This window comes from Filicampus tigris, chromosome 5 (genome assembly GCF_054856515.1).
Source record: "Filicampus tigris isolate MCC_2025a chromosome 5, RoL_Ftig_1.0, whole genome shotgun sequence".
NCBI lineage: Eukaryota > Metazoa > Chordata > Actinopteri > Syngnathiformes > Syngnathidae > Filicampus > Filicampus tigris.
The window spans coordinates 19,135,917-19,146,749 of record NC_141221.1 but is presented as its reverse complement, the minus strand read 5'-3'; the positions used below and the strand labels follow the sequence as shown (position 1 = coordinate 19,146,749).

The following is a 10,833-nucleotide window of genomic DNA, read 5'->3' as shown; positions in this document are numbered from 1 at the left end:
AAATGGATGTGAATAGGAAATTAGGAAAATAAATGAGCTTTAAATAATGTTTATGAATCATGAAATCTCTACCGTTATCATATCTCCCACGTAAGGACAGAAGGAATTTGAAAGGATGAGGATGAATGGGGTCGGAGGACGACTATTTTTATGAATAAGGTGGAGGGACGAGGACGGAAGGGTGCCCAGGTCACGGACAGAAGACTTACCGCCAAAATTGGATAAAGTGCCCATCTCTGGACTAAGGTAAACTGGACTGTGTTGCACGTCTTGGTGCCCTAAAACGTCTTAAGTTGTCATCAACATAAACCTGACAATAATAATTATTTCAAGACACAGCTTGCTTTGCTTGTATGCTAAATGTCATTCTTTTGACAAGTAGCAGCCATTTGTGGTCCAGGTGGAGACTGATGTTCTGGAATTGATTTTGATATATGGGTGTTGAGCCGCACAGTGGCCAACTGTTGCACATTATAGCTCAGAGGTTGTGGGTTCAAATCCAGGCTACCGCCTTCTTGTGTCGGGTTTGCAAGGTCTCCCCATGCCTGCGTATGGTCTTCTCTGGGTACTCCAGTTTAATCCCGCATTAAAAATAATTGCTTGGTAGGTTAATTGAGCACTCTAAATTATCCGTAGGTGTGAATGCGAGAGTGAACGGTCGTTTGTCGATGTGGCCTGCGACTGGCTGGCGACCAGTTGAGGTTCGCCCCGCCTCTCGCCGAGATGTCAGCTGCACACCCGTGAACTAAGTGAGGTTAAAAGGTACGGAGAATGTTTGGATGGATTATCATGGGTGGTAAAATGAAACCATCTTTTTAGTTTGGCTGTGTAAATGAAATGCTTATATAGCCTTCTGTACAGTACTTTCAATATACAGATTGTCATGCACTAACATACTCCACCGTAAAAAAGGCTTCCTGCCAATTTCTTCTGACAGGCAATGCACAACTTTATGCAAATTATTACATTTGAAGGGTACTTATCAGAGGTGGGTAATCCAGGTCCACAGTTCGGCTTCAGCCACAGGTGCTTCTACTCAACCGGCAGGTAAACAAGCTCAGTTGATTAGTAGCACCTGTGGCTAAAGCCAAACTATGGCAGAGTTTTTACTTTCTGGACCTGGATTACCCACCTTTGGTACTTATTGACTAAAAGTCTAAATGTGCTGGAGTTTATAGTTCATTTGTTAGTGTTTTTAAGGTACATTTAGTATAAAAATAGTCTGGTATTCTCTGTGGCAGGGATGCATTTAATACTGAAGTCAATGAGGAAAACATCTATATTTAAGTAATTTTTAGACAACAGAGACACAGATAATTAAACTCTGCTCACTGAATGGTGAGGGAATCATAATTTTTTGCTATACTAAAACATTTGCTGTACAATGATGTTCACCCCATGGGATGCAGTGGTGTAGTTACTGTGTCTTAATTACACATGCTCCTAATATCCCAATTCTGTTATGAATTTCTTTATTTCCAGTTTTACACAGGAGAGGAAACTAGGAAAGGACGGAAATGGCTAAAGTAAATATTTACATTATGAATCAGTTTAAAGCTCTTCAATGTACACCAGTGGTGGAATATACTGCATGCAAGTCTGTGGGTGAATGTGAATGCATATGGCATGCAGTTTATGCACTGTATGCACATCAGGAAGGAAGGCTTCGGGAGCCTCTCAGTGTGCTTTAGGGAATCACTGACATGAACTTAACCTCAATACAGAAGCATGAAAATGTTTCCCTGTGCGCAGAAGAAGAATCCTCAGATTGCCACTGCTACTCCAACAGCTGAACTGAAGAGTTAACGTAAAACCTCATGAAGGGATCTGCAAAAGTTGAATTGAGGCACCTGGACTCTTCTTGGTTGGTCCAGTTGTTCATTCACCAATTGTGAATTACCGTACACAGGATGACTGAAACACTAACACAGACACTCATTAAGAATTGTCAGGGATTCTGGTTAGGGAAGACAGACATTTAGGAAGCAAGTACAAGTCTGGAACGGAACAAGAAACTGCTTGTGTCGGAATCTAAACTACTCAGTAAAATAAAAATAATCAAGCAAAAATTCTTCAAAAAAATATTTGCATAATATCCTTCTGACAATTACACCCTTGTTTTGGATTGAGAATTGATCTTATTGATCTTTTATCTGGATGAAGGCGATTATGTGATACCCATGCAGCTTCAGGGAGAAGCTCACATTTATTTATTAGATGTTTATCTAAATCAGGTACAGGTATACTCAGTTTCATGACACGGATGAGACACAGCTGGTTGGTAAGGAGCTGACTGGCTGAACAAGGGAAGCCAATGACATACCACAAGGAACATAAACACACTAGTTTTGTCCATCCATTCAATTTCAATACTGCTTAACGTCATTGCAGTTGCCGGTGAGCTTCAGCCAAGAGGTGGGGTACAGCCTGGAATGGTAGCCAGCCAATTTCAGGGTGCATTTAGACAAACAACCATAATTCAAATTCACACCTAAATGCAATTTAGAGTCTTCCATTAACCTAACATGCAGGCGAGAGGCAACCGACGGAAAGCCAACCTCAGAGCTTAGAGGCGGATAAATATAATATTGTCATACATTAAAAATGATAAATTATATGCAGCCCATTTTGCTTGGAGCCAATTAAAAGATTTCTTCAAGGTGCCGAAGCTAAAAATGGATACAGGCATGCACAATAATTCAGTCCCATCACCAAATGCCATATTTAAAAAAAAACAATATGATTCTCTTACATGACATTACAGTGTCCATGTAATGTAAATTAGTGTATAGTTGTTAACAGTTATTGGCCTTTTCATCAACAGTTTAACACTTTCTGTGAGACTGTGGAAAGAGGCATGCTGTGCATCAGAACTGACATGTTTTAATATTTGAATGATTTTCTTGAAGCGCTGACTCAGTTGACGTGTCACTGCAGTGAAGAATGGGTGTCTGGGGTAAAGGCTCAGCGATTTAGAGCTCTGCTCACTCATTCCGCACACTGCATGATGAACTTTGTGATGAAAATATATTTATGTCAGAGCATGCGAGATCTGTCTGTTTGTCGTGCATTTTGGTCCCTCGGAGGCAACCAACCAACTGATGTCAAATGTCAAAGTCTCTGCCAAATTAAAAATACATATATTAATTGGATATTATTGGGCTTTATTTTTAGCATTCCATTGTTGTCTCCTCTAAAAAATACACAATAAACTGTTTTGCAAAGTCCAATTATCAAATGTAATTGATTAAAACGTTTTTGACATCGTACAAAGCCAAGCTTTTAAAAAAGTAATTTTTCACGTTGTTTTTTCTTTTCTTAATCACTTGGTGTTGATGCTTTTGTCCGTCAGCATGGTCCATCATGTTGGAGGATTTCAGAAGGATGTTATTTATCAATGCTTCGCTCTGTGCTGAAGTTGTAGTGAAACTGCACAAGGAGAAAATATACAGCATTAGTGAACAAATATTGCTGCAGAGCACACATGCTTGAATGCATATTGACACTTGAATCTGAACTGCAAAAAAAAAAAAAAAAAAAAAAACCATAACACAATACTGTATACAACTATTATAGCAGACAACTATATAGACTATTTTGATTAAATAACATGATCATTTATTTTGGATAAAACACGAGAGTAAGAGTAAGTCCATACACTTTTTTTATATATATACTTGAGATTGAATTCAACAGTACGACATTCCGAAGAGAGGATGGGAGGGAAAAAAAGTTGTACTGCCCCCTTCTGGTGACTACATCACTCTCACGGTCTCCCAACGTTTACTGAGCCAATGCACATACTGTACTGTACTCTAGTTCCATTACACAAATCTCATGGCACACCACCAAACCAAAATGTCACAAAAGTAGGCATAACCCTAATGGTCTTGGTGCGATTCACTTCCACAATTATCTACTGAGTATGAAATACGGGCCTGTTTAGTTGAATACAAAGCTGATGATATACCTGTCGGAGGTCATGACACATTCTGTTTTATGAATCAAGAGTCAGGTCTAGACAGGACCAAGGGCCTGGCCCCATCAAATAAATGATAAATAAATGTTGTGCCCCCCACAAATAAATCCCAGAAAATATGTTATATTTCACATATTTTTATTATCTTATGCCTCTTTCCTCCGCTCCACTTCTTACTGTCTCAATCTTGCTTTCCCCCTCAAATGTAAAATATATCTAGTTGTTTCTCGTGTCATGTTCCTCAACTTCGCTCCATCTCCCCTTTTCACTCTGCTTAGATCATTGGCTTGCTGCCGGCTCGCTGTGAGGGATAGCTGTCTGCAGCGAGCTGAGACCAAACTTCCAATCACCCTTCAGTATGCAAATGAGCCAGTGTCAGGTTTCTAATAGCAGCTTGCAGCAGTAGACTGCAAAATAGGTTTGTTAAACTCGTTCATAGTGTTTTGTGTAGTGACATACTTAATTGCTAATAATCCAAATCCAAGTGAGTAGATTTGTCAGTTAGACATGGTAAAAGGTGCTGGAGCTCAATGCCCTCTCAAGATTTGTGGCTGCCCCCTTATACATGCCCGTCTAGACCCGACCTAGGTATGAATAACAGTAACGGGAATGGAAGAGCATTTGATTGTTTTTCCTGTCAATATACAGTATGTCACTGTCATAGACGAACACAGATACAACAATTGAAGTTAATGTTTAGTATATTTCAGGCCAATTAAGTGAGATTGGATATTTTCCTGCAGCACACTAGAATTTATCTCATGCCACAGCACAGTGGTTGGGAATCACTGCTCTAGAAAGAAACAAGTCATGGTTTTCATAGCTGTCGTTCTTGAAGTCAAAATGGGACATGATTATTTTGAACATCACACTTGTTTCTGTATTATTGTACGGATTCAAATGACTGAGAAAAAATATACACATAACACGAACCACATGAGATACTCATTAATAAGTAAAATATTAAAACTAAAATATCATTCTGACTGTTGTAACGTTGCAATGAACGTTCAGTGACGTTTTCAATCTGTTGTACTACTGTAACACAACACTAGAGGGTGCTGTAAGATCACTGGAGTAAATGTTCCAGCTCTCTAAGAAAAGCAAATATGCACGAGGTATCATTGAAATGCGGGTTCTCTCAATCAAAACACCTCATTTTCTGATTTTCATCTACTTGACGGAACCCGGAAACCTGTCACATATCACAGCTGTGTTAATGGGATCATTCAGAGCCCCACCACGCGAGAATCCAGTTTCACAAATAAATCCTGTATGTATGTATGTATGTATGTATGTATGTATGTATGTATGTATGTATGTATGTATGTATGTGTGTATGTATGTATGTGTGTATGTATGTATGTATGTATGTATGTATGTATGTATGTATGTATGTATGTATGTATGTATGTATGTATGTAGCCCATGTGGGTGAATGTGTGTGGATGATGGATGGGGGAATGGGGTGTTATCGGGGCGAGCATGTATCAACGTCTGCCAGTTTTACACACGGGCTGACAGGACAGTGACACACTAGAACATGGGCGGCAGTCGCCCAGACGAGCCCAGCTTCATTTCCTGTTCCTGCTCCACTGCCAAAAATATGTGACATGTTGTCTTCATTAATTCCACCTCTATTTGGAGCTCTCCCTCTCACACCACGCGCACACTGTGTACCTCGGTGCCTCTTCTATGCAGCCGTAGCCATAGGAAGAGACGTCCACAAACACACGCTAACTCCCAAAGCAACGCTGAAAGGCCATCATGCATAGGCGCTAATGAAAATCCTGTCATGTGTGCACACACACTTCTCCATCTTCACACACTCCCCAAACTAAAATTAAGCCAGCCGCCGCCAACATCTTTCAGCAGAGTAAACCACATAAAGACGTCACTTTAAATTGTGTACTAATTAACACTTAAAAAGACACAAATTAGATATGCGTGGCTAAGAGCAATTATAATATCCGCAAGTTTTGCGAGTCATTTGGGAAATGAAAAGAATGACTAATTGCTGGAACCAACAACATTGCATGCATAGCCTAAGTGATGCCTGTTAGGAAATGGTCTTATCTACAACTGCGGCTGCAGTCTTTAATATAAGTCAGAGAGCACATCAAGCATCCATATTTTCAGTGGGGTTAGAAATCCGGCAATTCGAGGCAAAGTGGCGCTTGTTTTAAGGGTCATCATATGCACTCACAGTAACAACTTCTGGATGAGAAAAGAAGACTGAACATTCTGAAACCAGTGGCAGTGGGTTTTCAGTCAAATACTGTATGTTTTTCATAAACTCTCAAGGACACGACACCAGTATCGTGAGCCGACATCTTCTCTGATGCCGGAAAACAAGTACAGAGCTTACTTGAGTGGAAATGAAGCAAATGCACATTATTACCGTTTGATAATTAACACAATTACCTCCACCAGGAGGTTTCGCTCAATGCTGGTTGTCTGAAAGAAGGCTTATGCAAAACAACGTAGTCACTTTTCATATAACTTGTTGGAGACGAGGAGAATGGGTCAAGGGATGTGCTGCTAAATGGTGATATTGACCCTACTGGTCCAATTAGGACATTTGAAAATATTTTACGTAATTTAATGAGAATAATGGATGCATGTTGTTGAAGAAAGGTGGGCATATAAAGGTTTGGATTAGGAAGGCGCTGATCCAAAGAAGTATTGTTTGGCCTTGGTGGTGGTCTGCGCTCCTCTGAAGCTATTCTAGTTCCCTATGAAATGCACCACTTGCGTTATGTTTTGTAAAAGTCTCACTAATTATATTTCTCTCCTGCTTCTGTTGATATCATCCTGGGATAATAACAAGAGGAGAGAGAAGTAAAAATAACACAATTGTGAGGGATGCTTCCACTTGCAAACTAATTATCAAGCTAAGCTGCGACTTCATCCTCATCAGCCAGGCCCCGCCATTAATCTTGTGCTGTCGTCCACTTCACTAAATCCAGCGTGTTACACTATCTCACATTTACTTCATCAGCTCCAGTGCGGCTGTAATTAATGATTTCTCATGCCCTTCCCTTCCCCAGCTCAGCTCACCATGTGTCCGCCTGCTAATCACACCCGCCGAACAGAAAGAAGGAGGCGAGGGAGCGACGAGTAGTGCAAGGAGAGGAGAGAGAGCAGATAGGATGAGCAAACAGGTTGGGCTCACACACGCATTCAGACACACACACACACACACACCCACACACACCCGCACCCACACCCACACACACACACACGCACAGTTAAAGCCTACTTTGACAGTGAGCTTCAATCAGATGACTGCATGACAGCATGGCGACTGTGTGATTTGGATAGTTTGTGACAGAAGACAGAGGCAGAGTGCAGAACAGACACCTGGTTTGATGAGGGAGTGTTTGCTCCGTAACACATCTCAAACCCAACAGCACCTGTTCTTTTACAGTGGTCTGTCACTTCCTGGCACTTCAGATACCACGACACCGTGCTAATGAGAAAGAAGGGGGGGATTGTCTCTCTTTTTAAAGCACACCCATATACTGTACAACACACACACAGGGTCTTAATTTCTGCTGGCTACAGTGCGGAGAGGAAATTGAGCATGTTCTCTGTGCGAGCTCATGTTTTCTGGGACGCTGATTAGGAACTAAAAGAAGAGCAAAACCTACAACATTCTGAGAGATGCTTGATTGAACTGTTTGGGAGAAGAATTGGGGAATAAAAGTCAAGGGCTTTGGAACGGTAGACAAAGCTTTTAAGAGGGAATGGCTGCCTAGCCAGGGCATGCTTTTATTCAATTGGGGCTTAGTGGAGCCAACAGGGTCTCGCTGTCTCAGACACTTAATTACAAGCCCATGACTGTTTGCTTTGCATTCTGGGCCAGCGGCGGCAGCTGCAGCCGAGCGTTGCAGCCTCTACTCACTTCCTCCTCGATCTCTGCCAGGGATTTGATCGTAATGCCCATTAAATTGACTTGCTGCATCTGAAATCAAAAGCATTGAGAGGAGGGAGAAGGGAAGGGGGGGAAAAAACACAAGGAACATGGCGGTTAGGCTCCTGGCTAAGTAAGCATGCTTAAAATCTTTAATCCTCTCCCTCTGTGTCAATACGAACCGGCTATGGTGACAACCGCCGCCAGGCAGCCAAATGGACCGCATTGAGCCAGCGCTGCCTGAGTGCATGCATTCATCACTCAGGGTGAGAGAAAGGAAAGGATAGCAGATAAAGGGATAATAGGAGAAAGAAAAGGGGTATGGATGAGAAGAATTGAAAGGACAGTGAAGGAATGGAGGAGAAAAAGAAAGCTCAAGAAGGGACAAAAATAATGAAAGACGATCTAGAGGAAAAGAAGGCTCAGACAAGTAGGAGAAGGCAGGAATGGAAAGTCTGGGAAGTGCAGTGGAGAGATGAGGAGAAAGGGGGAAGAGAGTGAGGGAGTTCAGGAAAAGAGTTGAAAGAAATAAAACATAAGACCTGTACTTTCAGTGGACAAAATGGAATGAGACCCACCTTTTCAGGAAAAATCATAGCCCAATACGACCACCGTTGTGATAAGGTCCCCATGATATGTACCTTGGTAGGTGTTTTCCTCAAAGAAATGTTTGCATTTGTGTGTTGACTGTATGAATGGACAGAGAGTTGCATGATGCGACAAACAAATGTGATAAGGTGTGAAGAATACGTTCAGTCTGTCAGTGTGAACATGACTCAACTTCCAGCTAGCTCCTACAAACTTCTCACAACCTGGCGTTTCAATGGTTACAGAAAATGGAAATATGGATTTTAAGGTACCGGTAAATAAAGTTGTTTTCAAACTTTGTTTCAGCTTCAAAATGGGGGACTTCAAACTTTGCCTTGGCTACGGCTGTGGTTATGATATCCTTAAGTTAGTTTACACGATATAATCATCTTTACCACAAGTATTTGGTATGATTTTACCTCTTTTGATAAATCAGAGAATCGCTGAGTGATCCCAAAGGGCACATCATCCATGGCTGTAAAAAAAAAGAAGAAAAAAGTACTTTTGAAACATGACTTTTTATACCAAAAATGACCATTTTTTCTTTATTTTGAGGGTTTGAACAAAACTGCATGTGGCATAATGAAGCAACAAAGCTATCAACATCTCCAGGCTCTCGACACCTCCCCTCCCACCAGACAAGATGAAAGCCTTTTCTTATTCTTTGCTTCTCTCCTCCAACCCAACCCTTCCCAACCCTCTTCCACTTTAATTACTCCTGATTATTCCTGATTTTGTCTTGTCAGAGAGATGTTCACCTCACAAACAAAGACACACTTACACCCGGCACAGAAAAAATTGAAAGAATAAAGACAAAACGCCGGATATCAAATTTGCATGAAAATAAGCTACAGCGTTCGGCCCACAAAAAAGGTAGATTGAAATGAGGACTTGCCAAAAGCACGGTGGTATAATTAGCATTTGACCAAACAAACGAGCTTCAACAGAGCTATAATTAAGCAGGCCTGTAATTAAGTGTATGCCCTTTATCATAATGATCGTGGTTAAAATGGTGTGATGGCTGCCAGTTGATTATTAATGGTGTAACCCAGTACTGCCTGCATCCTGCACTGGAATCAAGGTGTCACCACTGTCAGGCTAGAGTGCAGGTCTTTGTTTATAAAAAAAACATTAGGGCACAAATTAACACGAGGTGACAAGAGATACAAAGCTTCTCAGTTCAGGCTCAAAGAAAAACTGCAGCTGCTTGGCCTCATTAAAAAAAAAAAAAAAAAAAAAACTCTTAAAATCTAGAGCTCCAACACTTGCCGCAAAGTGCTTTGACAGGGGCCCCAAATATCAGGGCGCTGAGCTTCAAACTGGCGTTCTGCAGGCGCTTGGTACGGGAAAATACATTTAGAAGTGTAAATTGAATCTTCTCCTAATTTATGGTTTTGGAGTTTGTGGTCGTTTTTAGTTTTATTGTGTTGTTGTTAAGTTGTGCTTCCCCGTCACACTTAAATCACTTGCTTTGCTTCTTTGGTCGTGGAACAATGTCGTCTTTGTAATCTATGGATGACCCTAGGCTGCCTAAGCGTGGGTAAGTGTGTTTAAATTGTCTGACTCCACTGTAGCACTAAAATACTAATCTTGAATGGCAAGCAGAGCACAAACCTGATAATGATGACAATTGGCAGATAGTGCCAGATTCCAATTATATGTAGTGTGGAAAATGGCAGAGATCTTTGCAAATGTTTTATTCTACTACAAAACAAAAATAGCCATTAGTTAATAGAACCTGTAGTGGATAAACATCAGAAAACAGCAGTCGTGATCAATGTAGCATTCCCGAATGATAGCAAAAATCCAGAAAAAGGAACACAAGAAGTTGGTGAAATACCAAGGACTGAAGGAAGAACTAGAGAAAATGTGGAGGGTAAAGACAACAGTGGTGCCAGTAGTAATCGGAGCACTGGGGTCAGTAATCTGTAGGCTGGGATGAAGACTCCTGCAGATACCAGGAACTACATCTCCGTGCAGAAGAGTGCAATACTGGGAACAGCTATGATTCTGCACAGAACCCTCAAGCTCCCAGACTTCTGATAGGGGACCCGCCCAGGTGGGCAAGGAAACAATGCTTTTTTGAATATATAATTATTATGATAATTACAAAAATGATATCTACTATTTGTTATTATTTCCACTCACCTCACAAAATGAGAATCGATTAGAGAATTGTTAAAGAATTGGAAAATGGAATCGCTAAATTCTTATTCCTGGTCACGTGACAAGGAAACTTGAGTCATCAGTTAATCAGCCTGGGCATTTATCCCACTAGTTCAGGGGTGCCCAAATGGTGCTAACCCTAAGCCTCCAGAGCCCCTATCCCGCCTGTTTTAGGTGTATCCCT

General features: G+C 41.1%; 1 protein-coding gene across 4 annotated transcripts in view; it reads right to left on the bottom strand.

Annotated features, from left to right (window-relative positions):
- Nucleotides 1-1,455: 1,455 nt before the first annotated feature.
- Nucleotides 1,456-10,833, bottom strand: part of LOC147147682 (multivesicular body subunit 12B-like) — a 42,263-nt gene continuing 32,885 nt past the window's right edge. For all 4 annotated transcript variants that reach the window (XM_086031036.1, XM_086031038.1, XM_086031039.1 and 1 more), the window contains exons 8-10: nucleotides 8,903-8,958; nucleotides 7,887-7,946; nucleotides 1,456-3,429 (exon numbers count right to left, since the gene is read on the bottom strand). In XM_086031036.1, coding sequence (XP_085887162.1) covers nucleotides 3,388-3,429; nucleotides 7,887-7,946; nucleotides 8,903-8,958 — 158 coding nt within the window. In that variant the 3' untranslated portion in view covers nucleotides 1,456-3,387. The remainder of the gene's footprint in view (nucleotides 3,430-7,886; nucleotides 7,947-8,902; nucleotides 8,959-10,833) is intronic.